At 36.6% G+C, this 19630-nt stretch overlaps 2 protein-coding genes across 4 annotated transcripts in view; both read left to right on the top strand.

The window, feature by feature from the left end:
• Positions 1-19630, top strand: part of LOC111503168 (O-acyltransferase like protein) — a 112432-nt gene that overhangs the window by 75921 nt on the left and 16881 nt on the right. For both annotated transcript variants that reach the window (XM_074176878.1, XM_074176879.1), the window contains exon 6: positions 622-794. In XM_074176878.1, coding sequence (XP_074032979.1) covers positions 622-794 — 173 coding nt within the window. The remainder of the gene's footprint in view (positions 1-621; positions 795-19630) is intronic.
• On the top strand, positions 2752-18281 carry LOC111503170 (farnesol dehydrogenase). 2 transcript variants are annotated; one of them, XM_023157406.2, is made up of 5 exons: positions 2752-3010; positions 5018-5152; positions 7668-8129; positions 15617-15769; positions 18122-18281. In XM_023157406.2, exons 2-5 carry the CDS (start codon positions 5045-5047, stop codon positions 18161-18163), a joined length of 765 nt encoding a protein of 254 aa, XP_023013174.2. In that variant the 5' UTR covers positions 2752-3010; positions 5018-5044; the 3' UTR covers positions 18164-18281. The 2 variants fall into 2 exon arrangements, with proteins under 2 accessions (XP_023013174.2, XP_023013173.2); XM_023157405.2 differs by having other exon boundaries at positions 2754-3010; positions 5012-5152.

The following is a 19630-nucleotide window of genomic DNA, read 5'->3' as shown; positions in this document are numbered from 1 at the left end:
CAAAACATCTCAATGACCATGCAGATATCTCTGAAAAGTGTATTTACCAAAGGAAATGAAGTGCTATATAACAAATTTTTAATGTGTTAATTATGAAGTACATGAGACGTACTAAATATCTATTTATTCATTCATTTAACACAATGTACCCACAAGCAATAATTGATGAACTTGAAAGGTAATTCACAAATTACAAAAAGTGAAACACAACATGAAGTATTGAAATCAGTCGTCTCTGAATGTTATAACCCCTACTATTGTCACATATTTGCTAAAAGTAAGTTCTTCCTCAAGTCCCAGTAGATTCCTCATATCTACGACTTCTTCTCAGTATTTAAAATGATGTTTTCTGTCAAAATTCGGTTTGTTGTGCTCCTGAAATCACTCTATTTTGCAATATTTCCTACCTGTGCTTTGTTTAGTGATTTCCATCTATAGATAAATCAATTTTATTGTGTGTTCACTTGCGCAGGTCGATGTTAGATGAAAAAATGTACCATTTTATACAGTCATGTTTTGAATTTTTTCTTTGTATCGTGGAAGAATGCTTTTTGGAAGACTAGTCATACTTTTCAACTTCTCCACTTCAAGTGTACAACCCTCAACCTATATATTTTTCAGTTCTACAGAACCGGCTACAGGAAATTTGGTTTGAACTTTGGATTGCATATAGTTCAAACTAACTTCGTTATTTCAGCATGGGTCTTATCCAGTAATTTGTACTCATATATTGAAAAGAATAAGAAACTCAGCATCAAGCTTATTCTGAAATGGATATTTCTGAGATACCTCAGGTGAGTGGAATTTCATTTATATTGGTTCCTAATGATATATATGTTATAAAAAAATTAGACCGCTAAACTTATTTACTTATTGTCAGAAGATTTTGTTTCCCATCGACAAAAATTTGTAGGTATAAATGTAAGCATAACTAATGGTGTATAGATAAAAACTGGCAATGATTAAAACAGGTACAAATACAATACAAATAAATATAAAATGGAATACACGTTTTAAAATTATTCATTAAAATACTCTTGCAAGCTATAATAGGGTCTATCAGCCAGAAAATTTCTAACTGCTTTCTTGAATAGTACGTGTAAGGAGAAAAAACAAAGTCAAACTCCATTTTTAGTTTGTGCACCAAACATACAGTTTCAAGAATCAACAGTGCAACGACGGTTAAAATCTTATTGGCCGCAAAATAATTTCTGCATAATTCCCTAGGTTTGACTTTACACAGACACCTTACTACCCTTTTCTGTAATATCAATACGAGAGAGACAAGGGTTGCACTGTATGTTCCCCATAATGGTATTCCATATTTTATTTGGGATTCAATTAAAGCGTAGGAAACTGTTTTTGCTGTGTGAAAACCCAACTCGTTAGAAACTACCCTGACTGTATAACATCCGAAGAAGATTTTACTGACGTTTTCATCAAATTTGAGCCTATTATCAATATGGACACCAAGAAATTTGGTGTTCATTTTATTTTCCAAATATCATTGTCTATTGACAGTTCATTAAGCAGACATTCAACTGTTATTATATTTGTTTTGGAGATATTCAAGGAAAATAAATTAGCATCATACCAATATTCCACCTTTTCTAAATCAGATGATACTTTTTATGTAGCTCTGCTGGGTTTTTTTTCTTCCACAATATTGTTGTATCATCCGCGAATAGAGTAAAGCTGCCAGTTATATCTATCATAGTCAAATCATCAATATACAACAAAAACAGAATTGGACCCAACACAGAACCCTGTGGCACACCATATGGGGCAGCCCTGCTTTCTGAGAGTTTCGATGTTCTAACCATTTGAATTCGGCCTGATAGGTACGATTCAAACCAATTGTACTTCACCCCTCTGCAGCCATACCGGTGAAGTTTTTTGAGTAATAATTCATGATTAACACAATCAAAAGCCTTCGAAAGGTCACAGAAAATTGCGGCAGCTATTTCAGCAGCATTAATTTCTGGATAAAGTTTATAAAGGAACGAGAATATTACATCATGATATCATGCAAATTTAAGAAATCATTCAATCGTTTATTCACTAATTTTTCAATAATTTACGCTAAGGTTGGAATTAGAGAAATAGGCCGCAGATTGGAGGGATTATGCAAATCACCACCTTTATGTAGGGGAATAACAATTGAAGTCTTAAAAGAAGGAGGGAATGAGCCAGTTTCGAAGGGGGCATTAATGAGATTGACTAAAGTTTCCAAAGCATTGCCTGGTAGATTCAGAAGTATTTTCACCGAAATATCATCATACCCAGCGGTATTTTTATTTCTGATGCCGTTCAAGGTTTCAATTAATTCATAAATATCTGTGTTATAGAAAATGAGGTTAGGCGGTGCGGACAAGATTTCAGAAGGTATTCTTGATAAATTGGATTCTATCACTGAATCAATAGTTGCGATATCTCAAGTGGATAAGATAAAACGAAAGATCGCTTACTTAATGAGGGATTTTTTTGAGAATCGTTTCATCTCGAAGTACCCAAACAGTGAATTTTCACTGAGAACGGGGTTTTTATGAATGAATTCACGTTTTTTCACCAGTGTTCGGACTTCAATTGAAAATTGATATAAAAGTTTTCCTTAGAAATGAATCAAGTACAAATTTTTGGTTTGAATAATTTTCAACTGTATAGCATACTTTTGGATAACCCTGTAACAGTGTGAGAATTCAAGGTGAAGGTGTGTGTGTGTGGATAAAAATAGTTTTTCGCATATCTGTTTTGTTTGTTCTTCTTCGAAAGTTTAACAGGCAGTTCTTATCGCGCATTTACTTGAATAACAATCGTAAATCACAAATTTAAATGAATAATCAGTTACATTTCATACTGTTTACTTGGACCATCGACCCGCGATTAAAACTGGTTCCAGATTCACTCGAACTTGAAACAGGTTATACTTCCAGTGCATTTTGTTGATTAAGAATTCTCAATCGAAGTGAAGAGTTTGTCAAGAAAGTGTTGAAGAGTCGTAACAACAAAGGTAAGTATTATTTTTTGTTTTTATACCTGTCCAGTGAAGGATATTGATAGTTTCTCTGAAATGAGGATCAAAACATTTGTCGAGCCTGCGCATAATGTATCAGTTCATTTAGAGAAAGAGGGACAATTATTTCCGAGCTAGTGATTATTGTTTTTTATTGCGGTGAAATGAAACTTGAACAAAAATAGAAATAATGTGTCATTCCACCAATCGATATATCAATTGACACTGTTTATGTAGTTGTGGTTTTGCAAAAATACAAGTATTTTCAATGGTACTAGAAATGTATCAGTTTTCACTTTTGTAATAAGTTCTAATATTCTAAAACCTTTTTCAAATTCTGTTTCGCCGGTTTTACGTCTTTTTTTTCAAAGGAGAAACACAAGCACTACAGGAAAATCCTTAGGGCGTTCTGAAAGCGGTGCCTGTGCGAAAGTAGCGATTCACGTTGAATTTGAATCGCTGGAGATTACATAAAATTGGGAAAACGCTTATTCCACATAAACGCAGTTTTCCAAATGAAAGAGTCCTCAAATAGTGCAGTTTGAGGTGTACTGCGTTGAACCTTAAAACGATGAGCAGCCACAGTCCGTTGAGTATTTCTATGAACCGCTCTTGGTGGAATCAAATGTGCCAAGTCACTTGAATACCTTCCGTGAAAATATCTATGAAAGAGGGAACAAATTTCCAACCTTTCTTTGATGTTTCAGACTGTCAAGGTTGCAAATGTCTCCAGTCAGGCAGAAGGCTCTTTTCAGGATGGAATCCAGCAGCTTCAGGGTATGCTTAGGGGCGGAGCTCCATTCATGAGAACAATACTCCAAAGAAGGTCTCATCTGAGCTTTATAAAGCATCAACAGTGGCTGAAGTGTGTACAGTTTTCACGCTTTTGAGAAGTAGCCTTCGCAATTCCAGAGACATGAGTGTGCCAAGTCATATGGGTGTCCATTGCAATTCCCAACAAACCTGGTTCATTTTAATTCAATTCGGAATTATCTCTAGACCTTCATTAAAATATGCAACCTCCTGCTGCCGGTGAAGTCGTTGGTATACAATAAAAAGAGGGTTGGACACAGTATGGATTCTTTGGGGACACCAGCTTTCTCCATGATTTTTTATATGAGTGGTAGCAAAGCGACTGGTTCATATTCATTCAGAAGTTTTTACTTGCCTTTTTTGGGAATAGGATGAACGCGGGGAATCTTCCAACAAGAAGAAAAACCTACTAAGACAGGTTGGAAAGTCTACTGGTACGAGTTCATCGGCGGAATTTCTAAAAACGATGATGGCACTTCTGAATACTACAAGCATTTTATCTGTTACCGTTACCAAGATATCGATACATTCAAGTTGCCACACGATAAGCAGAATTCCTATCTGTTATCTGTTAACCAGTTTTCTGTTTCATTCCTGTTTATAATGCGTCATGATTCACAAGATCCAAAAAAATGAGTCCTCCCTTGATCTGATTACCGGGTGAATCATATTTTTTATTAAAACGTGTCTGAGGACTGTGTTGAGGAAAGATATATACATATAAAGGAAATAAATATAAGAAATAAAAGGAATCTCAAAACATGCATCTCTCTCAACTACCTACACAGTAGGTTATGGTAAATGCCTGCCGGAAAACAACTACTTCCCCGGCTAATACCACGCTGGATATTGAATTATATGGGACAGACATTCATGCATATATTGGAGAAGCTATCCATGCGTCAGGAACAACGCCAGGAACAAGGAACACCAAGGCAATTAAATACGTCAAAAGATATGGATTTAGTGGACTGTGGTCGCAAAAGAATAACCACTCGTAAGAAATAATTTTTCGCGACCAATCAAAAGTTTGTAAATTGCTACATGGTCAGAAGTGTTTGTTTTGATCTATATGACAATCTATCCCATCATGGTTGAATTTGTTCAAACATGGAGGTTACCCCCGTCAAATTGTACTATGTCCAAATTATGTTTTCACAAAATCATAATCTGATACTGTATCAGTTTTAGGAAGACTATAAAAACTTTCATCAAAAAATGGTTCTTTCAATGGATAGATGGCGGGGTAAAATTGCAGTAGTGACTGGAGCTAGTTCAGGAATAGGAGCAGGAATAGCACGAAGATTGGTTGAGGAAGGCTTACTCGTGAGTATCTATGTATAAAATAGTATTGAAGGTCGTATTCAGACAAGAAAAGCAATGCTTGCTCGTCTTGGATCAACATTTGCCAGTAACAGATATTTTCATTCCAGGTGATTTTTTTGGGGTACATTCAATTCTTCATTCCAGTGAAGAAGAAACTCCAATAGATCATTCTAGATTCCAAAACGTTTCATCTATAATCTAACTCCTGTTAGACCATTAATTTTCTCAGTAATACTAGGCCGGTCATATGTGTGTATCTGTACTGTCTTCAACAAAAACAACCCAGAATAAGAAATAGTCATAACTGTTTAATTTTAGAAAATGACATATATGGAATATACCCCATAGATTCCGTCTCTTGTTTGTTTTGTCGATATCAATACTGTCGAATTTTGAATAGTTTCACATATAAATTGAAGAATGGATCCCTTTCGTATCAAGGTACTAGTCTCTGAGTGAAATGATATGATATTATCCATGATATTACGGCATCGATATCACGGTATCGAAAAATGTCGATGTCAGATGTCGCTGGGACAATCTCCCTGCTATAACTGTTATATTATGCTCATCATTTTTAGATTACTCATATAATTAGGAATATGTAAAGAAGAATATGCTCTGTTTTCACTTTTTCACAACATCTACATGCAATGGACCACTGTAAATATTCAATGACCGCGATGTAAAATCAGCAGCAGCAGACCGGTTTCGGGACATTCGGTCTCTCGTCAGTGCAGGGTGGTGTCCATCATCAAAATTAAGTCGATGATTTCGCATAATTGAAAATCGAATCCCTATCAAAGGAATTCAAAGAAGGAGTGGCCAAACGCCAGAAACCGGTCTGCATGTGTGTTCTAATAATCGAAAATCTATTACGGCAGTTGTATCGCCAACAGCATATGCATATAACTTCAGTGAAGAATCCTGCACTGAAATCTGTCGGAAATAATCCAACACCCTGCGCGGTATTAGCCACGCGAGTGGTTGATTTCTAATAGGTGTCAGTCCATTAACCTACAGTGTAGGTGAGTTGAGATTGGCCTGAACGAAATCTTCATTCAGTTAATTTGATTTACAGCCAGTCTCCAAGTACGCCCCATATTATATGCGAAGATTTTTTTCGTTATACGAGAATTTGGGCGATTTGGATATACGGTTGGTTAGTACCTCGTTAATGGGTAGATGGAGCGATGGCGAATATGTTGTTTGTCGTACGCTTCAGCCTAGTATGAGAAATGATACTTTGGAAGAAATTCAATTTTTAATCATGGGAAATCATCGGATCCATATAGATGATGGACACTACTTTGCACGCCGAGAGGCCAAATGAGCCTAAACCGTTGGAAATCTATTTCGGCAGTTGTATCACCAACATCATATGCAGGAATGCTACTGTGAAGAAGCCTGCACTGACACCTGTCGGTCCATTAACCTACAGGTTCTTTTACAGAATCCAAGCAAAAGTTCGGGTTTTCTAAATTATTCAGATGTCTCAGTTAGCAAGTCTGCTTTTTGAAACTCCAGAGCCTGAAAACCAAAAGAGTTTTATACAGTTAATGAGCTTCCGGTGGTTTCTGTAGTCCTTGAAATTGCCCTCATCTACACCAGGAAGTAACAGGTATGATGGTTTCCTCCTAAACCAATCTTCCTTCCTGTGTATGATCTCAGCTTGACACCACTCGATGTTATGTTGATGGGTCAAACATGCTCTGCTATTCCTGATTTACTGATTTCCCCTCGTTGTGTGTGTTTCTTGTGCTTGGCAATGCGAACATCCAATGGACTCTTAGTTTCACTGATGAAGGCATACACAAGGTATCCAGTAAATGCAATTCTTGGAATCGCTGCACGCGTTTGGTGACCTGGTTTTCATGGGGCTGCTACTGATAGTGTTTCCGAATCTGGAGCAGGTTCTGATGTTGTTCTTGGACCCGATACTTTGAAGTAGCCATTCCATTGAAAATCATTTTTGATATGTCTAGTTCCTTCTAGAAACCTTTCTTCGTATCACCGAGTCCGAAAGCACGGTCTAATAGAGCCTTGATGATACCTCTTTCAGTCGATTGATGGTGTGAGTGGGTTTTCAGTATACAAATGTTTCCCTCTTAGTGTCGGTCTTCTTCACCAATACGTCTAAGAATGGCAATTCGTTGTGGACTTACTTTTCCATTGTGAAAATGATGGAAAATTTTATGCTGTTGATGTGTTTCAGGAAGGCGTCTAGTTCAGTATTCATCCCCAAACATGATTGTTGCTGAATTTTGTCGTATATACAGTTGATTCAGATTCAAACATATATTTCCATATCATAGTCATATCATTAGCATCTTTTTTTTCAAATGATCGATTAGTAGAATGATTTTCATGGATAGAATATCCACTTCATAGTACCTACTGAATAAAGGAATACCTGTTAAGAAAAATGACGGTATTATAGATGCATTGAGAATTTTATAGTCCATGACAATGACCAAATGATCAACTGCGTACCACAACAATATTTATTTTTTAGGTAGTTGGAATAGCAAGAAGAAGTGACTTAATAGATAAAATGGCATTGGAACTATCTGATAAAAAAGGCAAACTCTACAGCTACAAAGCAGACATAAGCAAAGGAGAAGAAGTAAAGCTAGCTTTCCAGTGGATCATCGAAAACCTTGGTCCCGTACAAGTATTGGTTAACAACGCAGGAATTCACTACAGACAAACCCTACTGGATGGAGATCCAGAAAACTGGAAAAAAACACTTGACGTTAACGTCCTCGCATTGTGTATCGCGACACAAGAGGCAACGAAAATGATGAGAAAAATCGATGCGGAGGGCCATGTTTTTCACATCAACAGCATAGGGGGGCATAGTGTAGCAAATTTGCCTAACATGGATATATATTCAGCTACAAAATTTGCTGTCACCGCTTTGACAGAAACACTTAGACGGGAACTGCAGCAAATCAAGTCCAAAATAAGGATAACGGTAAGAAGGCATTGATGATAAAGATATTTTTGAATGATAACTAAGATAGTTACAAAATATTATTCTTGAATTATTATTAGACTAGAGTAGATTAGATCAGATTTTCGGGGAACTAGCCCATGGCCTGTTCCACTTTTCAGATCTATTGTGATGCTCCTTGGTTGTTAGAGGTCATTGTCTAGCTTGATGTCTTTGATGAGACTCCATAGCCTTGACACTGACCCCTTCATATAACTGGCACCCTCTGATTTCTCTTCCACGCATCTTGCGTGTCTCAGCCTTGCTATCTCTTCGCATTTACAGAGCACATGCAGTGAAGAGTAGAGTAAGAAATGGGAGGATTATGAGAGAATTCCATGTTCAGCTTGATTTATTTAAAGGACAGGTGATGGAAACATGGCAAGGACGGTATATGATAAAATTGATCTTACGGCAAATAGCGCTAGTTCGATCGATCATATACCTTATCAGTGGTACTAAGCTGAACTCTTCTTAGTCAGGCCATTGATCAGAGCAGTTGGATAACTGAGGCTTGAGTTTTGTATCGGTTCTTGTGAGAAAAGGTATCCATATTGATTTATAAAAATTCTATGAGTACTGAAAATTTGATGTTATACCAATATCGATGACAAACAGGGTCTGAAATATCTCGAAGATGATGACATTTTTCAGTCATTTCAGAGGTAGGTGGTTATTACGAATGGAACAGTCTCTATATCACTATACAGTGTATTCCATTCAAAACGAGCCACCTTGAATAACTTTTGGTACAATGACTTTAAGGAAAAATAAAAAAATACGTCAACAATAGCATAAAGGGGGACACATTTTGACATATTTACATTTGATGTTACTTACCCTATCGCACCCCCAGTGCATGTCACTATTTTTTTCAATATTATTATTACTATATTGTTTCACATTATCCGATGCTGATGAGCAGATTTCAACAAAGTATAAAACATATGGTCTTGAGCTTATGGTTTGGGAGCTACAAATTATTTGAGTTGAAAACGAGCCACCCCGAATAACTTTTGATTTGCAGGAAAAATAAAAGAACAGATCAACAATTACACAGAAGGCCACATTTTGAAATATTCGTACTAGAGACGAATATGGAAGCTATAAATCAGAAGAAGAGATTTTTTATTGATTCTTGAATCAAAATCTGATGACTGGACAATGAGAAGAAAACAATATTCTATAGTGAATGTTGGAAAACGTTTTCACCATATAGAAATCTACAGGAGTGAGATCCGGACACCTTGGTGGCCATTCTGTAGGACCTCTTCTGCCAATCCAGCGACCAGGAAAATGATCATTCAAAAATTGTCGCACTGGAGCTGCATAATGAAGAGGTGCACCATTCTGTTAAAAAACTATTTCGTTTTCGAATATATATCCTACTCAATTGCCCTATTGTTGGATGGTATTATTCGATTCTCCGACATATCCAAATATTCATCATTATTCAAATTATCATCGATAAAAAAGATCCTATGATGTGGTTACCTAACATTCCTGCCCAAACATTCAGTTTTTGAGATCGTTGGGTATGAACTTGACGGTATAAATGAGGATTCGTATCACTCCAATATCGAAAATTTTTCCGATTCATCTTTCCATTCAAACTAAACGTACATTCATCCAAAAAACGAATTATATACACGAAATTCTGATGCAAGTCGATCCGTTCAGTGAGACTTTCACAAAACTCGATACGTCTATCGCAATCATCTTCGTTCAATTCATGAACTAGTCTAATCTAATATGGATGAAATTTGTAGTTATGGAGGATATTGAAAACTTTTATACGACTGATTCCTGATTCTCAAGATAACTTAGTGGGAGATTGCGAATTTTCCATTACTCCAACGTGCCCTAAAACTGCAGTACAAATAGCTTCATCGTTGACAACTACTGAACGATTATGCTTTTTATTGTTAACAGATTCACTTTCCATAAATTTATTCGATGATACTGAAACATATTTGTGTCGTACATTCCTTCCTGGATGATAATAATTGAACATACCGAGCAGTTCTAACACTACGAGTATTTCCTCAGTTCGGACTTCCATGTCTAATATAATATAAATTGATTTGATAACCCTGAAAAAAAATCAAAAAATCAAAAAGATTAACCGAAAATAACAATTTAATTGAACAAAAAACTGAAATTACAAAGAAATAACATACAACAACAACCAAACAAATAAAAATTGAAATTGAAAGAAATTAAAAATATCATTAACAAAAAAATTCAAAAATAAAAATTTAAAGATTTCAAAACAAGTTATGTCACAACGTTTCGATTGTTAGTATTCACAATCGTCTTCGGGTGATAACTGGACTCATTCCTCCGGGATCTGACTATTCATAGGTCATTCGAGTGCTTTCACCTACCCCCTCTTCCCTCTTTCCGCTTCATTGGTTTTGGTGGGAGATGACCGTTTGGCGGGAGTTGGTCGTTTTTCGCTTGATTAGAGGTTTCCATATGTTACGTATCTCTATGCTAGCTTGACTAAATGCGTTGTTGGACAACATATATGCGGCTTCTTTGAATTTTCTCCTAAACCAGTGTTCCTCTTTGTGGATGATTTCAACTTGAGTCCACTTGATGTTGTATTGATGAGTCCAAACATGCTCTGCTATTCCGGATTTGATGGTTTCTCCTTGCTGTGTGTGTTTCTTGTGCTCAGCAATGCGAACATTCAATGGCTCTTAGTTTCACCGATGTATGATTCTCAGCACTCGCAGGGTATCCGGTAAATGCAATTCTTGGAATCGCAGTCTGCGTTTGGTAGCCTGGTTTTCGTGAGTCTGCTACGGATGCTGTTCCCAGATCTGAAGCAGGTCCTGATGTTATACTTGGACCCAATTCGTCTCATCCTTTCCGATAATCCTCTGATGTAGGGAAGTACAAGTACTACTTGTGGCGGCTTCTCTTCCTTGTGGAGTTCTGGCTGTCTTCCAGCTATGACCTGTTCCATCAACACTTTGCAGTAACCATTTTGTTGAAGGTCATTTTTGATGATGCTTAGTTCATTTTCGAGATCTTCCTTTGTATTACAGAGCCCAAAAGCACGGTCCAGTAGAGTCTTGATGATTCCTCTCTTAGTCGATTGATGGTGGTTGGATTTCTGGTTCAGATTCTGTCCTCCTCTTCACCAATACGTCTAAGAAAGGTAATTCGTTGTGGATTTTCTTCTCCATTGTGAAACTAATGGAAGGCCTTATGTTGTTGATGTGCTTCAGGAAAGTGTCTAGTTCTGCATTCCCATGGTTCCATATTACGAAGGTGTCGTCTACGTATCTCAACCAGACTCGGGGCTTCTCCAAAGGCCAAAGTTTCAAACCACTCTATATATAAATTCGCTATAACAGGTGAAAGGGCCAACCCCGTTGGCAGTTACTCATCTTACGTAAGGAATTCGTCCCTCAGTTGGAAGTAGCAGTTTCGTACACAGCATCCTAGTAATTCCATGATTACGTCTATCGGTGAGTTTGTTCTATCTTTTAGGTCTCCATCTTCGTATAGCTCCTTCTGTATGATTTGAAGAGCTTCTTCGACAGGAACGTTGGTAGAGAGGCTTTCCACATCGAAACTTATCAGTTGATCCTGCTCTTCGACTTCGATTTCCCCTAGTAGTTCAACGAAATGCCTGAATTTTTCACAAAAGATGATGTTTCACCTTGCAGTGGTTTAATTATTGGTAGTAAAAATCTCGACAAGTTCTGAGTGGCTGAATCTCTGGAGCTAATGATCGGAACCACCTTCAAACAAACGAGTATTTTCATTCTGGTAGTGCAAACTCAATAGTTCAATCCGGTCTCGGAGCGTATAAACCATTGCTTCTCAAGAATTCACAAATACAGAAACACCAATTGTAACTTCAAATTATCCAAAAGAACAATTCGTTCAGGCCAGTCTCAACTCCCTACACAGTAAGTCAATGGACTGACACCTATCAGAAAACAACTACTCCCCTGGTTAATACCACGAAGGGCGTTGAATTATATCCGACAGGTGTCAGTGCAGAATTGTTCACTGAAGTTATTCCTGCATATGCTATTGGCGATACAACTGCTGCAATAGATTTTCAATTATTGGAACACACTTGCAGACCGGTTTCGGGCTGTTTGGCCACTCGTCAGTGCAAGGTAGTGCATATCATCAACATAAAGTCGATGATTTCCGATAATTGAAAATCAAATTCCTTCAGAGTATCAATCCTTGAACTAAGTTGAAGCATACAACAAACAACATCTGCCTGTGTGGGCAGATGGGTCGATATGCAGGAATAACTTCTGTGAGGAATCCTGCACTGAAATCTGTCGGATATAATCCAACGCCCTTTGTGGTATTAGCCAGGGGAGTAGTATGCCCACCGACTATATGTGAAAAATTGTAACTCCACCTGGTAGGTAATCGTTATTGTAGAATGAGACAGATAAAAAATAAAAAAAATTTCGAGTTCAAAATTAACTAGGCAGAATGAGGCTTCTTTGAAGTATACTTCACAAAAATACCAATGAAACTAAGGTAAAAGATTGTACAGAAGTTCATCCAGGGTGACCCGGTTTCAACTGAAATGATTTTCAGCTGCCAAACTATGAGCTTCAGGCCATAATGTATTCTGCTTTGTTGAAATCTGTTCATCATGAAATATCTGATAACGCGAAACAATTGATTCATTCATATTCACATTTGATCTAACTATCCCTATCGTACCCCCATGCTCTGGGGGTACGATAGGGATAGTTAGATCAAATGTGAATATGTCAAAATGTGTCCCCCTGTATACTATTGTTGAAGTGGTTTTTTATTTTTCCTGCAAACCATTGTACAAAAAGTTATTCAGGATGGCTCGTTTTAAATGGTATGCACTGTATTCATAGATAATTAGTGGCATATTTTTTGTGTCATATTCTACTTCTAAATAGGTTTTGTGTTTATAGTGTTTTCGCGTTTTCAGGTTTTGGAATTTCAATTAATTTAATAACACTTTTCGTCATAATGAAACGATTTTCTCACTAATAATTTCACTACAGACGCATCTCTCGTAAAGTTAATTGCGTGAACCTTGTTTCATCATAATGAATAAAGTTATTATCTCTCATTAAGTGACGGGTCAATGAATTGATAATTTATCATCCGTTTTCTATTATAAAAACCTCATTCTAGTAATTATCCTCGATTTCTTCAAAAGTAGTGACTTCAATGAAAATCATCGATGACATTCACATTATCAATACAGGGTGTTGAAAAGTGAGATTGAATATTTCCAAATGAAAACCCTACAAATGTTAAGATTTCATCTTATCTGAAATAAAAATACATTTAGACTCAAAATTGTATTTCAAAATTTCGCTAATTCAATATACCTACAAAGAACAAAGAATGAAAAATAATGTCAATTATGTTAAATAAGTTGAATTATTATACATTATTTCAACTGTACTCCTTATTTTTTTTATTTCTTACATAGTTAAATCGCTTCAAAATTTCATTTTATTCGATGAAGTAACTATTCATACTGATATTGGTCAGAAGATTTTGAGCAAATAAGTTCGACTACGATTGACCGAGATATTAATTGATGGATGTAGCCGTTACTATGTGGTAGGAGATCATGATGAAGAGAGAAATGAATATTTCTATGTTTTTTACCACTTTGTAACTAACGTTACTGCAGTTTCGTCCTTTATGGACATTTTCAAACTTAAACAATAAACTGAGTCCTATATGGACATTTTCAAACTTAAACAATAAAATCAGTTCTATATGGACATTTTCAAACTTGAGCAATAAACTCAGTTTATTGTTCAATATGGACATTTTCAAACCTAAACAATAAACTCAGTCCTATATGGACATTTTCAAACTTAAACAATAAACTCAGTCCTATATGGACATTTTCAAACTCAAACAATAAACTCAGTTTATTGTTCAATATGGACATTTTCGAACTTAAACAATAAACTCAGTCCTATATGGACATTTTCAAACTTAAACAATAAACTCAGTCCTATATGGACATTTTCAAACTCAAACAATAAACTCAGTTTATTGTTCAATATGGACATTTTCAAACTCAAACAATAAACTCAGTCCTATATGGACATTTTCAAACTCAAACAATAAACTCAGTCCTATATGGACATTTTCAAACTTAAACAATGAACTCAGTTTATTGTTCAATATGGACATTTTCAAACTTAAACGATAAACTCAGTCCTATATGGACATTTTCAAACTTAAACAATAAACTCAGTCCTATATTGACATTTTCAAACTTAAACAATCAACTCAGTCCTATATGGGCATTTTCAAACTTAAACAATAAACTCAGTTTATTGTTCAATATGGACATTTTCAAACTTAAACAATAAATTCAGTCCTATATGGACATTTTCAAACTTAAACAATAAACTCAGTTTATTGTTCAAGTTTGAAAATGTCCATATAGGACGAAACTGCAGTAACGTTAGTTACAAATAAAAGTGATAAAAAACAGAAATTTTCATTTCTCTTTCGACCGAGATATATTAACAAAATCTGCGAATTTCGACAAACCTGAGCTGGTTATGAACCAACTAGCCTACGTTCGTGTTGACGTTCTTTTTTTCATTAGTGTCAGACGAAAGTCATCATGGTTCTCACAGATTTGAACGCCGCTGACCCTAGTATCTTTGAACGGTTTTTCTGATTATCAGTCCTTAACAGTGTATTGCCATCTTTCACTTTTTTGCTGCTACTTCCAACAATCTCCATAGTAGTTTGTGTAGATCCCTTGCTGGATGTTTGTTCCATTCTTCTGGGTATAGTTTGGGTTGCCCTATCCCTCACTCTCCTACGTCAAGATCGTATTGCTTGACGTACGTACTTCGGTAAAAAAGGAACCAAATCAATTCCTCAGGCCAGAAAGATATGGAAGATTAAGCAACTATACTCAATGGTGGCCGAATTCATAAAAACACATACTTCTTTGGTTTGGTAGCCAAAGACAAAACAAACGACTGCTATTAATGAATCAGGCAAGGTGAACAGACTGGCTCGCTCGGAAAGGATATGAGCAATGGAAATCACACCAACATCAGAATTACATACTCTTTTGTATGTATTCTTCACATAACTTATGAAAATTAGAAGAGTTGAGAGTGAGTCAATCAGGACTTGAGCTACAAATGATCAAGTGGAATTTAAATTCATGAATATGTGGAGGTCCCTTACTTGTTGATGAATGTAGGTGTATCTCTCTGGTAGGGGTCCAGATCAGTAACAGCGTTGATAAGAAACACAAACTGGGAAAACACATGGGGATTCATAACGGGCTACCTTCATAAACAAATTGTATGAGAAATTAACTCCGCCTCAACAGAGTATGGACCTGATCAGAGTAATCACGTGGCTACACACTACACACTATCACTCTATTGGAATTTTAGTTCTGAGAAACAATTTCTATCTGTTTGTTTTTTCAGAGTATCAGTCCTGGAGCTGTAGACACTCCCATTTTTGATGAAAAAACGAGAAATAGCCAAGCATTCAACGATTTAATCGGCAAACATATGTTGCAACCGGAGGATATCGCCGATGCCATCGTGTATGTTTTATCAACGCCGCCTCATGTACAGGTACATATAACACATAGTCTGAAAATTCCCGGGCCTAAGGAAGAAAAATGTTTTTTTTTTCAAAATAATTTCAGCGCCACTCTAACACTTCAATACCACTTTTGTTGAACGATTTATCTGTTCCAGCCGATTGTTGTGCTTTCTAGCGCTTTGGAAGGGCTTCACCAGATGCTCTACACTCACATAATAATAATAATAATAATGGATGTATTTATTATTTACAACTAACAAGGTTCAACAGTTGAAGAAGAGTATGGACAAAAATATGAATGAGTTGGGAACAAAAGGCAAAGTTTAATTTTTAAAACCGATAAATCGTTATTAATTGTTCTTTCACTTGAAGATCGGTTTAATTCCGGAGTGAAGTGAAGGATCCATCCATCCATTGTCACATATCGACGCAGAAATTTCGTTTTGTCATGTTTGAACATGGCTAAACACTGCTCATAATCACCAAGACTTTTTTGGTTTTGGTCAACAGTGAGCTAGCGCGACACCCACTTTGAACAGAGCTTCCTCACACTCAAATTCTCATGCGATATGAAGCCAACACGTTCTTTTGATATCATTACAATGTCAGCTAACTCATGCAACTCCACTTTTCGATCATTCGAAACGATTCTGTGGATTTTTTTCTGGTGTACCTGCCCCATTTGGACGTCCACTGCGGTCTGCATTATCGATGTCTCTACGACCACGTTAAAGCAAACCAACGTTCAATTGTTATTTCCAAGTCCTTTTCGAACCATTGCTTTGCCTGAATGGTTTTTTTTATCATTAAGAAGCAGTGTGAAATTGAAACACGAAATTTTTTTTGATCCATTGTTTTGAAAATAACAAAAGGAGTGTCACTTTCAGCACGATAACTCACAAACTTAAGAGTAGATTATCATGATATTTCCCGCTACTCGTGGAAACACATATGAATGAAACAAATACAAAAACAAACACAGAAAAAACAAAAACTAATCCCAAGGCTGTACAAAAATGTTCACCTCATTCTATGGCGGTGGCTGGGGATGAACAGAAATGTCCACCTCCATCTGCCCCTCGCAATGAGGCTGGACATGGCAGATCACCTCGTGATATAATATTAAGGCCAAAAGGAGAAGGAGAGCGATAGAGGCAGGAGTGGCAGCAACTATAAGTGCACCCTTCTCTTTCCCCACTCCGCCTCCAACAGCAAGGGCACTTCCAAGAGCTCCGCCTTCAATGAAGGCAAGAAATCGGCTGCCCCTGCAGAAAAGCGCCCTTACTTGAGCACTTCCATCGAGGGAACCCCAAGAAGCATGAAGAAGCCGCGCAACGACAGAAAAAAAAATCTGGTAAAAATCTGTTTTTCCGTTAATCAGCTGTTTCGCCCCTACGAACGATAACCCTCAGAAGTAACGAGGCCTCTCCTTTTAACGTGTGAATCCTAACACGGGTTGGACGATAGCAAATGAAAATCGATCGTTCAGACTAGGGTTTGAACCACCGACCAACACGGCAGTCAATTCGAGTGAGTGAATAAAGCACCCACGTCGAACCGCCTGGCTACCGACCACCGCACCTTCCAAAATCTTCTCGAAGACCGCCGTGAGACACCTCAAGGTTGCCAAAGAGAGTATGTATTCCGCGAGTCTTAGCCTTCACCTGGTGATATACGGGAGATGTCTCCTAGTGACTTGGTCACCTTCCTGGAAAGGACAGGATAGACTCCTCGGGAGGATGTACAATGGGTCACATGTGGCCTAAGTGCTGTGGATCTACACTCACCCTCCCTACTCTACAGATACAGAAGCTCAAGTTCAATTTTGTGGGGTCGCAACCTATGTCCCCTTGCTGCCATCTTGGAAAAAGTTTTGCGCTCTATCTTGTAAACTAGCAACTGAACAGAAAATTTTATCAGACATTATGCAGCAAATTGAACTGTCCAAATCTTTAATACTATCACTCTTTATCGTGAAATGGAAAATTTGTAGGGTAGAAAGCCAAAATCGTTCTTTCCCAAAAATTATCCTTCCCTAAAAATATACCCTCTTCAATTTAATTCTATAAACTTTTCATTACTGTTCATAATTTTTCAGTGTTCACGAAAGAAGTTGTGGTTGGATCTTGTGTTTTGAAATTAATGAAACAAAATGGTACGATATGATATGAAAATTCATGAAATTAAAATCATTCAATGGAGAAGTCTTGCAAAAATGTATGTTCCTCAAGTCAACATATTTTTAGTGAAATTTTGTCGCGACGAAAATTGTTTCGCAAAATCCACTATGCCCTTCTTTGTGAACAATTCGAAACTGTTATTTGGCATGTTACTTTGCGTACACACATAATTTTCCAATGTTACTGTTCTTTTATTTTCAGGTCCACGAATTGACCATCAAGCCCCTCAATGAAGTATTGTGAGCGATGAGATATATGGTTACACTATCATTCCTTTTTTGAAATATTTCTAACTTTTTGGCTTAAGGAAAAATTTCTTTAACGAATATATTTTCAACAGGAAATGAAAAATTAACTGAAATGGACTTCTCACTATTTCCAATCCTCCTATTCTGAACGCTTTTTCTGGTTTAAAAAAAGTTGAATCCTATGAATGTCATGGTTTTTTGAAAAAAATGTATTTGTTATAAAAATGGTCATCACTGACAATGCTGATATTCATCATCATGAAGGAGTATTATTGAAATAAATACTGGAAAACCCAAAGCAAGTTTCACCAAAACAATGTTTGTTTTTTATCAGGTATCAAAAACACAATAATTTCAAACCTTGACCGTTCATGTAGGCGTTATTGTTAGTTTTTTAGACAGCACAAAATAACAATTGGAATATCTCCTAGGTTGTTGCCAGTATCTTCGAAACAATAAACAAACCATAAACAAACATCAATAAATCATTCGCCAGCAAGATGCTTTAGTATTTCCTTGTGTCATTGGTAATTATGTAGATCCAAGAATGAGAGAGAAATCTGTGTAGAGGTCATGGCGATTGTCTCGAATATTTTTTCATCGTCGCATCCATTAAATAACAGTGATGTAGCAATGTACTGCAGACAAAAAAATTGCCGCATTTGGCAGTCGTATGATATTACTTCGTCTGGAGAAGATATTGTTCTGAATGTAATGAGATTTTCTTTGTCACAAAAAATATACGCAGTGTAAACGAAAATATAATTTTCAATGATACCTTACAAAATGGAAGATATTCATCTATTCAACAAAGATGATTTTGGCTTGATGAGTTCGGGATAGGAATTTGGGAAAACTATATTTTTGAACCATTCTTTTCGGAATCAAACCTAGACGATGAAGATATTTTAATTTGTCGGATGAGCAAGTTATGCCTACTTATATATGTATAAGTAACAATTCGATTACCTTATGATCCAGCTTTGGATTTGATACAACTTTTTGGGTCCAGTCCTGCAAGTAAGACTTCATTAATTTCAATGCGGTTTCCCTCCCATATCGTTCTATTTTCTGAAGTAGAAGTATATGATTTACATTATCGAAGGCTCTGGAGAAGTCAATGAATGAATCACAGATGCTCAGTTTACTATCAAAAGCATTTATGACGTATTTGTGGAAGTCATACAGTGCCGTTTCAGTACTTTTGTTCTGAGTGAAACCATGCTTAGTTGGTGAAAATTGTTCATTAGCGGAAAAAGGACACTAATTGCTTCTCGATATACAGCTCAAAAATCTCTGAAATGCCTACAAGCAAGCTTATTCCTCTATATTTATCATAAAGAACAGAACCTCTTTTTTAAATATTGGTGTGACGAGTGCATCTTTTAATTTTTCGGGAAACGTTCCTCGTTCCATCGACAAATTTAACCTATCAACAAAATATTTGTTTGAGTGACGAATG

Source organism: Leptinotarsa decemlineata, unplaced genomic scaffold, assembly GCF_025532065.1.
Source record: "Leptinotarsa decemlineata unplaced genomic scaffold, Ldec_3_MD MMD2_tig00002082_RagTag_RagTag, whole genome shotgun sequence".
Classification (NCBI taxonomy): domain Eukaryota; kingdom Metazoa; phylum Arthropoda; class Insecta; order Coleoptera; family Chrysomelidae; genus Leptinotarsa; species Leptinotarsa decemlineata.
The sequence above is the reverse complement of the archived record's forward strand: the minus strand, read 5'-3'. Positions and strand labels throughout refer to the sequence as shown.

What these genes read in the sequence shown, in the direction of transcription:
- LOC111503170 (XM_023157406.2), top strand. Translation starts at nt 5,045, where the DNA reads ATGGTTCTTTCAATGGATAGATGGCGGGGTAAAATTGCAGTAGTGACT. An exon ending in TGGTTGAGGAAGGCTTACTC is followed by an intron (nt 5,153 to 7,667) that starts GTGAGTATCTAT and finishes TTTATTTTTTAG; the next exon opens with GTAGTTGGAATAGCAAGAAG. An exon ending in CAACGCCGCCTCATGTACAG is followed by an intron (nt 15,770 to 18,121) that starts GTACATATAACA and finishes TTTTATTTTCAG; the next exon opens with GTCCACGAATTGACCATCAA.